General features: G+C 38.2%; 1 protein-coding gene across 2 annotated transcripts; it reads right to left on the minus strand.

The window, feature by feature from the left end:
• Positions 1-687: 687 nt before the first annotated feature.
• Positions 688-9,256, minus strand: LOC107708459 (ATP-dependent zinc metalloprotease YME1L1-like). 2 transcript variants are annotated; one of them, XM_016512713.1, is made up of 18 exons: positions 9,004-9,256; positions 7,872-7,997; positions 7,480-7,660; positions 6,914-6,982; positions 6,666-6,775; positions 6,361-6,511; positions 6,035-6,118; positions 5,049-5,222; positions 4,627-4,779; positions 4,315-4,447; positions 4,157-4,219; positions 3,884-3,996; positions 3,631-3,786; positions 2,576-2,727; positions 2,288-2,414; positions 1,979-2,052; positions 1,496-1,582; positions 688-1,346 (listed from the first exon to the last, which is right to left on the minus strand). In XM_016512713.1, the coding sequence occupies exons 1-18, from the start codon at positions 9,034-9,036 to the stop codon at positions 1,203-1,205; spliced, it is 2,130 nt and encodes a 709-aa protein (XP_016368199.1). In that variant the 5' UTR covers positions 9,037-9,256; the 3' UTR covers positions 688-1,202. The 2 variants fall into 2 exon arrangements, with proteins under 2 accessions (XP_016368199.1, XP_016368191.1); XM_016512705.1 differs by having other exon boundaries at positions 6,890-6,982.
• Positions 9,257-12,155: the final 2,899 nt, after the last annotated feature.

The raw sequence follows: 12,155 nt of genomic DNA on the forward strand, positions 1-12,155 counted from the left end.
CATAGATGTAGAGCTACTGTACATGAATAAATAATATGTTGAATAAAGCTGAATAAACAGAGTGTAAAAACCACTGGAACCAGAGAAATGCAGATCTAATATCAAATTTAAATGAATACCACATTTTAGTCTCCCTTTTGTTTTTTTGTATGATCAAACTGATGCAAGAGAGTAAGTATTTAAACCTATAACATGGAACATGTAATATTCCAGATGGTATAATGGTATAAAAACAGTCTTGTGAAATAGAGCTCAAACTACACAAGTTTATTGATTACTGGGCCACTTGGAATTTCTTATCAGAAAGTTTATCTAATAGCATACTGAGGCTCTGATGTATTAACTTACTGTGACTATTAAGGTATTTTGAAGCAGCATTGTTCACAAGCAGGCAATATGATATGCATCTAGGGCTGTGCGATTAATCGAAATCGTCATAAAATCGCGATTTGAGCTTGCGCGATTTCTTAATCGCTTTATAGCACAATTTTCCACGCCCCCGACCTCCCGCAGAATGCTATCCGAACCAATCAGAATGCAGCGCGCCTAAATGGAGCAGGAAATATGTTTCAAATTCACACTGAATGCATTAATGACTGTAAAGCATGTCTGTGTGTGTCAAAATCGTGATTAAAATCGAAATCGCAAAATTGATCAAAGAAATCGCAATAGGTTTTTTTTGTCCATATCGCACAGCCCTATATGCATCACACAAATAATATAATGTCCCAGTACCAAAGTGCTTTGAAACATTCCCCACTCCCTCAGAGAAAAATACATTCCCTTCTATTTCTCAAAGGCCACCATGCAACATATGCTCAGCCTGGCTCAGACAACTCTGTCAGAAACAGTGAACAGCAATTTGTCCCTAACTTTATAGTAAACTGGACTGTTGCCTACAGCTTAATGATTTATTCAATATCAGCTTCTGCTCCACTACAAATACGGCAGCACCTGCAGTCAATGGGACAGAAAACCACTGAAATAGATACTAAATGAGTTAAATTCTCACAATAACAATTTCTTTGGAAGAAAACATTTTTAGAGATCTGGCACTCAGGAAAAAAAACAAAAACAAAAAAAAAAAAACATCTTTACCAATGGGGAGTGTTGGCCTACCAAGCTCTTGGTTGCATATGTACATTCATGTCTTTTAGGGTTCCATTGTCCTTTCCCTGTTGCCTGAAGGTCCTGGTGAGCCCTCATCTGCTGCCTATTGTCTTTCCCTCTAAGACCAGCTGGATCTCTTTGGCATCCAATGTCTCATACCGCAGTAAAGCCTCAGCAAGATTTTTGTGTTCCTTAGAACGAGACTTCAGGAGCGCTTTAGCACGCTCGTAGGAATCCTAGGACAATTCAAACAAATATGTGAGCCAAAAACGGGGAAAAAATTGTAGCTGGTATCAAGAAATGTTAACAGCAGGCTGTTGAGTGCTTAAAAATGCAATGTTGAAGTACTGATTTGAGGATCGAATTAGATCAGAACAAAGTTTACCCTCAGAAGTATCCTGACTTCATGTTCAATGGCTGCCTGAGTTTCTGAGCTCTGCTTGGTGAGGTCAGCATATGTCATGACACCCAACTATTAACAAAAAAGAATGACACAAAAATCAAGGAGTCAATGAAAAAAAAGCTCTGGAAAAAAAACAAAAAAAACTATTTTTTAAAACCTAGTGAGGTGCCTTGCTTTCTATTGAATTCTAACTGTCATGGAAACAACAGGTGTAAAATGGTCTACTTCATTTCTTTTTCATAAGTAAATTATTTAACTTAGGAAATAACATGCAATTTATGTCATAACATTTATTTTTCCTTAGATGAAGTCTTTATGCATGAAAATATGCAAGAGTTAATGACATTTGGCATCAATAAATTTGAATACAACCAACTCTGGTAAATAAAGTAAATAAAATCTCACAATAATATCCATATACATGCATATTCAGTAAGCAAAAATAATTTGCTAAATATGACAAACCTTTTCACTCATGCCAAATCTGGTCACCATCAGTTTGGCTATTTTTGTAGCACTGTCAAAATCACTTGATGCTCCTAAGGAAAAACAACAAAACATTACACAGATGAACAGAAATAAGTGATTAGCATAATTTTGCAGTATTTATTATTCATGCATTGTTTTCTCGCATATTTGCAAAATGTGATATACAATAAACACACTTACAGCAAGGTCACTCTATAATATAATAATACTAGTCTTTCATTATAAATAATACAAAAACATTTTGAATGACACTGCAACCCCAGAGCAAACAGTACTGCAACATACCAGTGGTGATATTCTCACTGCCAAAGATGAGCTCCTCAGCCACTCGGCCGCCCATGCTGACGTCCATCTGGGCCAGAAGTTGAGAACGAGTTTCACTCCAGCGGTCATTCTCTGGGAGCATGGACACCTATAGAGAGGAAAACAAAAATACTGGCACACTGTCTCACACTTGAAAAATAAGCATGTAGCTCCAAAAAATTCTAACGTTGACTTTATAGTTTCAACCTAATGTGAAGAGATGAGCCCTTTCAAAGTAGAAACTCTTATAATCAATTAAAGTGTACTCACATGACCCAAAGTGGGGCCTCTCGGCATAATAGTGGCTTTATTTATGGGCATGGCATCTTTGGTGTAGTATGCAATAATAGCATGGCCTGACTCATGGTACGCTGTGATCTCTTTATTCTTCTTGTCAATCTCTGCGCTCCTGCGTTCCGGCCCTGCAGAAAGGAAAAGTCAATGGAAAACAAGGGATGCACCAAAATTTCAGCCACTGAAAATATTCAACCCAAACAGCAGAAAAATGAAATTTTTAATGGATTTAACGGGCCAAAAATCTGTGCTTCTCTAATGGTCAATTCCATGCACACAATGTAAATAAGCTGCAACAGGTAAACATGTCAGCATGGACAGACTTCTTCAGGACCAAGACTGATACTAGAATAGCAATATGTGACCCTGGACCACAAAACCAGTCATGGGGTCAATTTTTTTGAAATCGAGATTTATACATCATCTGAAAGCTGAATAAATTACCTTTCCGTCGATGTATGGTTTGTTGTGATAAGACAATGTTTTGCAATATTAGGCTGAGATACAACGATTTAAAAAATGTGGAATCTGAAGGTGCAAAAAAATCAAAATATTGAAAAAATCGCCTTTAAAGTTGTCCAAATGAAGTTCTTAGCAATGCATTTTACTAATCAAAAATTACGTTTTGATAAATTTACGGTAGGAAATTTACAAAAAATCGATAATTTTGACCCATACAACGTATTGTTGGCTATTGCTACAAATATACCCATGCGACTTACGTGACCCTGGACCAAAAAACCAGTCATATGTAAAATCTGTTCGGCTGAAATATCAAAAGGCGTCTTGTTGCCAAACAGCTTTACTATGACACCCTATGCACACTAGGATAGTATATGACACCCTGAACAGAATACAGAATTCAGCTGCCCAAATTTAATTACTAAAACTTTATTTTTGGTTTTGGTGTTTCTACAAAAAATGATTTCCGGTGAACTATGGAAAAATTTCATTATCTGAAATTAAGGGGTAAATGTGACTAATATGAGCAACAAAACGTACTTCATGCAGCACGAGTTAGAGGTACCTACCCATCAGTATTTTGTCCTTAGCAAACTCCAACTCCTTCATGGTCACCATGTCTTTGCTATCGACAGCTGCCTTTAGTGCAGCCTGATTAACTAGATTCTCCAGCTCGGCTCCAGAGAACCCCACCGTTCCTCTGGCAATGACCTCTGCCTCCACAGCTAATGTCCAGAAAATACAATAATTCTTAAGAACAATTACTTTTTTTTTTTTACCACCTCACAACATTAAGAAATGAGTCTTTCACAGACCACTTACCACTGTCTACTTTAATTTTTTTAAGGTACCACTTGAGGATTTCAGTGCGGCCCTTCACATCTGGTCTGGGGACAGTGACCTGCATATCAAAACGGCCTGGCCGGATCAGAGCACTTGGGAACAAGACTGCATTCAGATTTTCTGACCAATCAACAACATTATATTGACAAAAGACTTCAACAAACCCACAATAACATACATCTTATTATCTTTTGGCATATTGTAAAACAAGCAAGCTTTAGTCTTTAGATGTTCGAAAAGAAATATACATACTTATCCAAAGCTTCAGGGAAGTTTGTTGCTCCAATTATGATGACACCTTCATTTGGCTTAAACCTGCATATGTTAAAAACCAAAAGTTAGTGAAGGAAACTCAAACTTTTCACTCAAGTACACACTGCAATGAAGTCACTCTGAGTAGCACGGCTCACCCATCCATCTCTGCTAGAAGCTGATTGATTGTCTGTCTAGAATAGGGGTGCATGGGGGACTCGATCCTCTTTCCTCCAACACTATCCAGCTCATCAATGAAGATAACACAAGGAGCATTAGCTTTAGCTTCCCCTAGAGAACAAATGCAGGAGAACTGCTTTAATACATGCATACATTAATTCATTCACTAATTAGGCACAGGAGAGCGCTTTTGACTTTCACTGAACTCAGAATCAGGCACATTGTATGTCCTCATCTATAAACAATCTGGCTTGAATTATGATTTGGCTCTATGCAAGCTAGGTACTCACTGAAAAGGTTTCTGATTCGACTGGCACCAACACCAACAAACATCTCATCGAACTCTGAGCCAGATGCGTAGTAGAATGGCACATCTGCCTCACCTGCCACAGCACGGGCCAACAGGGTCTTTCCTGTACCTGGAGGCCCAACCAACAAGATTCCTATGAAAAGAAAAAAAAAAATTTAAATATGGACTGCTGTTATGGTGTCTTTTTTTATCCTTTTTGAAGCTTGAGACTACTACTGGATGGTGAAGAAGGTAGATGTAGTTGTACGTATTTTTAAAAAGTGTATTCCACAGATAAAAAAAAAAGAAAAATCATACAGGTTTGCTAAAACATGACGGTGAGCAAACAACAGTAGAATTTAAATGTAACTATTAATTTGAATGGTTCTGGCTTGGAGACTTTCAGCAAAAGTGTGCTCTTGCCTTTAGGCAGCTTTCCTCCCAAAGCAGTGAACTTCTGTGGGTTCCGGAGGAACTCCACCACTTCCTGCAGCTCATTCTTGGCCTCCTCCACACCCTTCACATGCTCAAAGGTGACGTTCTTCATCTGGACAGGGTCCACTGCTGAGTCCAGCCCTGATGTGGTTCGGAATCGCACTGTCCGGAAAGGTTACATTATAGTACACACACACACACACACACGTCTGGTCAGCTATCCTTGTGGGGACTCTCCATAGGCGTAATGGTTTTTCTACTGTACAGACCGTATATTCTATTGCCCTACACCAACCCTACCCCTAAACCTACCCCTCACAGGAGACTTTCTGCATTTTTAGATTTTCAAAAAACTTCATTCTGTATGATTTATAAGCTTTTGTACCCGTGGGGACCACAATTTAGGTCCCCACCGTGACACGAGTCCCCATGAGTCTGTGTGTAGTAGGGCTGTGCGATATGGACAAAAAAAACCTAACGAGATTTCTTTGATCAATTTTGCGATTTCGATTTTAATCACGATTTTGTTTGTATGCCCGCCCGGTCTGTTCTGTTCTAGTGCTCCATTTAGGCGCGCTGCATTCTGATTGGTTCGGATAGCATACTGCGGGAGGTTGGGGGCGCCGAAAATCATGCTATAAAGCGATTAAGAAATCGCGAAAGCTCAAATCGCGATTTTATGACGATTTCTATTAATCGCACAGCCCTAGTGTGTAGTCAGGTTTAAGTCCCCACCAGGTTATATAAACCAGTACACACACACACACACACACACAAAGCACTACACAAAGCTTTCTCAAAGCCACAAAAGGGGCATGCCAGCCAAGAGAGCATTAATGGTTTTCAATCCAAGCCAAAACTTTTACTAATGATTACAATTTTAGATTCACACTGGTAGACATGACACCGGGCATAAGCTATACGGAATTTAGGGAGACAAATCATACATGCCGAAGATTCTAAATAATATTTACCTGATAAGAAAGGTGTTTTTGAGAGTCCATATAAGCCCACCAGCAAAAGCACCAATAGTATCAGTCGTGTCCTCCTTAATGATTCTATTGGAGATGACAATATGATGTTTTTTAAATACAATAATAAAGTGAGAAAGGAAATAATTACATCAGGTTGAGAAACTTTCTCCATTCAATAGACCTTAGTCAGGGCAAAAACAAGGCTGTGAGAGACAGACTTACGGTATTTACAGTACTGTATGAAGGTACTAGATCACATTATTTTCAAAACTCACACAAATGGTTTTATGGAGCTTTTGTCTACTGAAAGCCTTAAGAAAACTTGCCTTGGGTTCTCTGTGTTAGGGCCTGTGCTTTTAGGAATCCCTCTGCAAAACCAGTCTTAAAAGCATCATGCTGACCATCAGGAATGTTTTTGTTTTTAAGGAGCTTGTCCAGTGTTTCAACATCTGGCCCTTTATCTCGTGTAAGGAAACCCTGGTTGACAAAAACATAAATAATATTAAAATGGCCATACAAACCTTCACTTTCACAAAGGACATTAACAATGTGCTAAAAAACCTTAAAGCATAAATAATAAACACTACATAACATAATTTAAAAGAAAGCACTGTATTACTGTGTGGGTGACCTTCATAAATGATGGTGTAAATCCCTCAGGCTCCCCTGAACTGTCAAAGCCTCCCTGTAGACGGCGTGTTCTGGACTTCAGAGTTTTAAAGCCACGATTTGGGACCATCACTGAAAATTAAAAAAAAAAGATTAATATTTGATGAATATCAAACACAGATCATGTCAAATGAAGTTGCATGTTTACTGTGTGACAACTGAATAATAAAATACTGTACACTTTACATGGCAAATATTTGAGATCTGTACATAGTGTCTGGAGAGGTGACTTGTTCTGCTTCGAGAACACAGGAGTAACACCGCCCATTCTTGAAAACCCTGAACAGGAAAGCAGAAGTTAAACAGTTAATACATGTGGTAAATTTAGCCTTACAATACGAGAAATCTGCACAATCAATTATATAACAATCAAGATTACAGTGATGGATGGCTGCAGCAATTAACTATTGAGTGAACTGTTGAGTGCATAAATGCAAATAAAAGTTCTTTAAACTGTCGGTAACAAAAAAACAGTCCTAATGAGGGAGGTTTAAGTAGTCTCATTCACATAAGTGCATTTTATTATTGACATTTCTTTGTGGCAAAGGAAAACGCTGAAAAAGTGCTAAAGAAACAGCAACACTGACATGGAACCTTCAGTGACAACTTCATCAAATTACAATGAGATGGGATCATCAAAATACCATATAGTATGTTTTATTATTTGAAATGAATAAAAACAAGATTACAAAATAAATAAAAATGAACAAAGTTTAAGATTTATGTCATAGGCTCAGGTATCGAGAAAGTGAAGGAAAATTATTTTTTTGCCTCACCATGTTTGTTGTGAAAGAACGAATCTGAGGAAAGATGGGAAGTCCTCCAGATATTTGGCACAGTCCTCAGTTGTGAGAGCGACTCCTGCTGAGTAACACAAGGCAGAAGCTTCTGCACCAGCTCATCTAGCTGCCTGACCCCGAGATCTGTCAATACTAAATCCCGGAGGGTCAGTGATGGCTTCCCAGCACAACACCACAGATGCAGAATTTAAAGAGGAAAAACATTCACGGTTAGGATTCAGAAGAGCATCATTCATTTAAAAGCTGCTAACGTTCAACTGCTCAATTTTATAACCACATTTCCAATAAATGACTAGAGGGGACAAAGGGAGGGTTCCAATAACTTACAAATGTACAGTATTTATCAGTGAACAGATGAATGTAATTACCTCTGTGCAGTTCAGATCTTGTTCTGATGCGTTCTCTCTGTGTTTGTGATTGACTGAAGTATTGCTGCTCACTGAACCCTTCAGAGAGTGCAGGGCATTGATGAGGTGACTCAGCTGGACTGTTACCTGTGGAGATAAACAGCCAAACCAAGTTTTTCGTCTTTTGGGTCTTGAGAATTAAATTTTTATAACACCTTTAATTAAAACATGTAATTTATATTGGGGTGTTCTCTCAAAATGTGAAATTCCACAATGTAAATAATACATCAATGAGTAATTAAACATGGAGTAAAAACAATGGTTAAACCATTACATTTTTGATTGTGTGAAAACGATTTATACATTTCTAAAAAAAAAAAAAAAAAAAACCCATTAAACTGTCCATCATTTTCGCCCATAATGAAAATGTTATCTAAAGTTAGTGTACTCATTTATCAAGAAGGCAATAGTATCAGTAAAGCTGACTCTATCAGTAAAACAGACTGAAATGTCTGTAAAATATTAGACATATTTGTGATATGTGTGTGTGGGGGGGTGGGGGGGGAGATCACTTATGAAAAATGTTTATCAACAGTGCGTATGCACAGATGTGTGCGTAATGAGTGCGTAAGCAGTTTCACGCAAAGTGTATGATCTACCAACTTGTACTTATATGTATAGGAATGTGTGTAAATATAAGGACAAAATATAGAACCTTTTTTACGCACTGTTGATAAATGAGGCCCCTGGATTTTTTTAATTATTTAAAAAACATGCATATATTATTTACTGTCAGGCTGTTTTTAGGGTACATGAATAAAAGCTATGAACGTATTCTTAGCTAAATGTCATTGACATTTAAGTCGGCTATTAAAACGTCATTTTCAAAACTGAAGCTATTAAACATAATAAAGAATTAAGCACACTTGAAATACTGTGGTGGATTGAATGTTCATGACTTTAAGGGAGATTACAAAAAAAACAAAAAAAAACAACAACTGGACTAATAACATGACATAGCCTTTTCTGCATGATGTTCGAAAACTATTCGCTCAAATCTTAAGTGCTGCTTGTTACATATGCTAGCTAACCGGCTAGCCTGCGCACGTTAATTTATGAAACCCGCTGTCCTATATAGACAGTGATTTGATACCTGTGGCTGAAGGGAAGTAGAAAGAGAAAACATTTCCGATTAGCTGATGACAATTTCTTGAAGACAACGGGAGTTTATTGATTTGGAGTTACATGTAATGCCCCCCACCGGTGTCCTTTTCCGCTCAACTACCCTTCTTTCTTCTTCTTCTTTGGTGTTTATTGGCGGTTGGCAAACCAACTTGTAGGTGCATTACCGCCACCGACTGGACTGGAGTGTGGAACAGAATACGTGCTTATGGGATTGACATAATGCGAGAAGGGGGAGAAAAAAAAACAAAAAAAATTAATCATATTATTAATAATAAAATAAATAACTAAAAATAAAAAATAAATTATAGAAATAAATAAATAAATAAACAGATTTTAATAATAATTAAAAAAAAAAAATTACAAAAAAAAAAACTTTTTAAAAATTCTTTTACTTAACTTCGTTTCTTTAATAAACTTAATGATGTAATCATATATAGCCTTTTCCCCTAGAATACCAGTTATAGAGAAGTCTTTGTGATCAACCTTCTTTAATGACTGAATAAAATGGCATCTTTCTTTGTTGTATTTCCTGCAATGAAGCAGTACATGTTCAACTGTTTCTTGCTGACTACAATAAATACATTCCCCAGTTGGGTGCTTGCCAATTTTAAACAATGTACTATTAAGTCCTGTGTGACCTATTCTCAGACGAGTTATAATATTCCCTTCCTTACGGTTCCTGCTCTCCCTCCTCCCAGCACCAACTTGTTTTTGTATGTTATATAAATGTCTACCTGTTTCAATACCATCCCAATATACCTGCCATACTGATTGTGCATATTTCCTGATGTATGCTTTAGCTTCTGCTGTACTTGATGGTATTTGTAGATCAACCTGTTTTAATTTTAGAGTTTGCTCAACTACCCTCTTCTTCTTCTTCTTTTTTAACGGTGGTTGGCATTCATCTTATTGGTGCATTACCGCCCCCTTCTGTTCCGGAGTGTGGATCAGTAAGTAAATTCACAATCTATTTCTACTATAAATTAGGGATAGAGGGGGAGGAGGGAAAAAAAAAACCTTCATTCCAAAAATACCCAATAATTACCCTTCCTTCCTTCCCATCATATCCTATAACAAAGATCAGTTTCCCTTAAAAAAAACGAATAGTTCTCTTTCCTGTGCTCTATCACCCATAGGGTTGTTTTTAAAGTAAATTTCTGCACCCCTACCTCCTTCAGATTATTTTCCATTATCTCTCTCTGCCTGGTATCTCCTACAATGTAGAATTACATGCTCCACTGATTCCTCTTCCTGACACTCCTCGTCCTCACACAGACCCGTCTGATGTTTCCCTATCATTTTTAATGATTTATTTAGAGCAAATGTCCCAGCCCTAATCTTGTTAATACAATTTCCTCTTTCCTGTTTCCAATTTCTACCTTATTTACTTTGATACTCTTTTGAATACGGTATATATGTCTCCCTTTCCCCTCATTATCCCACATTTCTTGCCACTTGTGGTTAATTTTTTGCCAGATTATGCACTTCACTTCTGCTTTATTGATTCTTATTTGCATTTCTACATTTTCCTTCTTCAAGGCCTTCTTTGCGACCTTGTCCACTCTTTCATTTCCCTTCACTCCTATGTGCGCTGGGACCCAAACAAATTAACTTGTTCTCCCTGGTTTGTTATTCTTGTAACTGATACTAGCCTCTTCTTCTTCTTCTTCTTGTTTAATGGCGAATAACTCCTTAGGAGCATCATCGCCACCTACTGTACTGGATGTCAAGTAAACGTACATAGGTGATGAGTCTGAAATTTGAGAAGGGGAAGGACTGGGGGAAAAAAATTGGAGGGAAAAAATTGTGGTCACGGTGGATGTTTCATATTCTCTCCAATCTATGGAGCACTCAGACCACATGCTCATGCTTAGCGCTGCGTGTTCAGCTCCTCTAACACTGACAATTAGCTCTTCATGCCCCAGATTAGGTAGAATACTCCTATCCACACATATTATAATCTAGATCCTAAACCTGAGTCATATATATATATATATATATATTTAATTAGTGCTCTGTATACCTGTCTATCCATTAAACCTTTTCCTAAAAGGGTTTGAGTCTCGGTACCGACAGGGATTGTGGGGGTGTGAATAACCAGCACTCTCTTCGTATTCACTTAGTCAATACCACGACTAAGGTGAGACCCTTGAGCAAGGCACCGAACCCCCAACTGCTCCCGAGGTGCCGCAGCAATATGGCTGCCCACTGCTCACTACTGTGTGGATGGGTTAAAGTCCTCATGAAATCAAAATGGACTTCATTTACTTTATTAGCTCACATTGCTAGTTGTGAGGTGAACAATTAATCCGTGCAAGTTAATCCACTGAAAAAAAAAGTAGTTTGTCTTGGTAATCTTTAATCAAAATCTGAACATTTGCTTCCGCTCTGGAATGGCATTCCTTCTCTGATGATGTCAGTTTGACGGCTTTGGCAGAATATCCTTAACCACGCCCCTCCAACCGTTAATTTGCTATGAGTGAGAGACAGAGAGGAGGAGCACAAAAATAAAACCACGCCCTCTATTCAATACTCAGTTTCAGCTGGAAATACGTCACTACACTGAAATAAAGTCTAATCAAAATCTGAACATTTGCTTCCGCTCTGGAATGGCATTCCTTCTCTGATGATGTCAGTTTGACGGCTTTGGCAGAATATCCTTAACCACGCCCCTCCAACCGTTAATTTGCTATGAGTGAGAGACAGAGAGGAGGAGCACAAAAATAAAACCACGCCCTCTATTCAATACTCAGTTTCAGCTGGAAATATACGTCACCACTGAAATAAAGTCGGCAGCAACTTCCGGTTCACGCAGACTTTAAATGCAGAGCACAAATTCCGAGTATGGGTCACCATACTTGGCCACACATCACTTCACTTTCACTTGTGATCTGACTGAGCTCCCTTCTGTCTCAGAGGGGAGAGGGCTGTAGCCATGCACTTCGTAAAGGTTCGCATTGCCAGAGAAAGTCCGAATGGAAGGACTGTATATTGGTAAGTCACCCCTTTGAACGTGAATCTCAAGAATGGTCGTGATAAGGGGCTATTTGGATATGTAAGCATCCATCTGGGCTGAGATGCACAGTGACTGGCCTCTTCAAAGGGAAGACGCTTCTCATA

Source organism: Sinocyclocheilus rhinocerous, unplaced genomic scaffold, assembly GCF_001515625.1.
Source record: "Sinocyclocheilus rhinocerous isolate Xijiao unplaced genomic scaffold, SAMN03320098_v1.1 scaffold1724, whole genome shotgun sequence".
Classification (NCBI taxonomy): Eukaryota; Metazoa; Chordata; class Actinopteri; order Cypriniformes; family Cyprinidae; genus Sinocyclocheilus; species Sinocyclocheilus rhinocerous.

Excerpts from the sequence above, each read along its gene's own strand:
- LOC107708459 (XM_016512705.1), bottom strand. The coding sequence starts at position 9,036 with ATGTTTTCTCTTTCTACTTCCCTTCAGCCACAG. Across the intron at positions 4,448-4,626 it reads TCGAATCAGAAACCTTTTCA|GGGAAGCTAAAGCTAATGCT; the intron begins GTGAGTACCTAG and ends TTTGTTCTCTAG. Across the intron at positions 1,583-1,978 it reads GATTTGGCATGAGTGAAAAG|TTGGGTGTCATGACATATGC; the intron begins GTTTGTCATATT and ends TTTTGTTAATAG.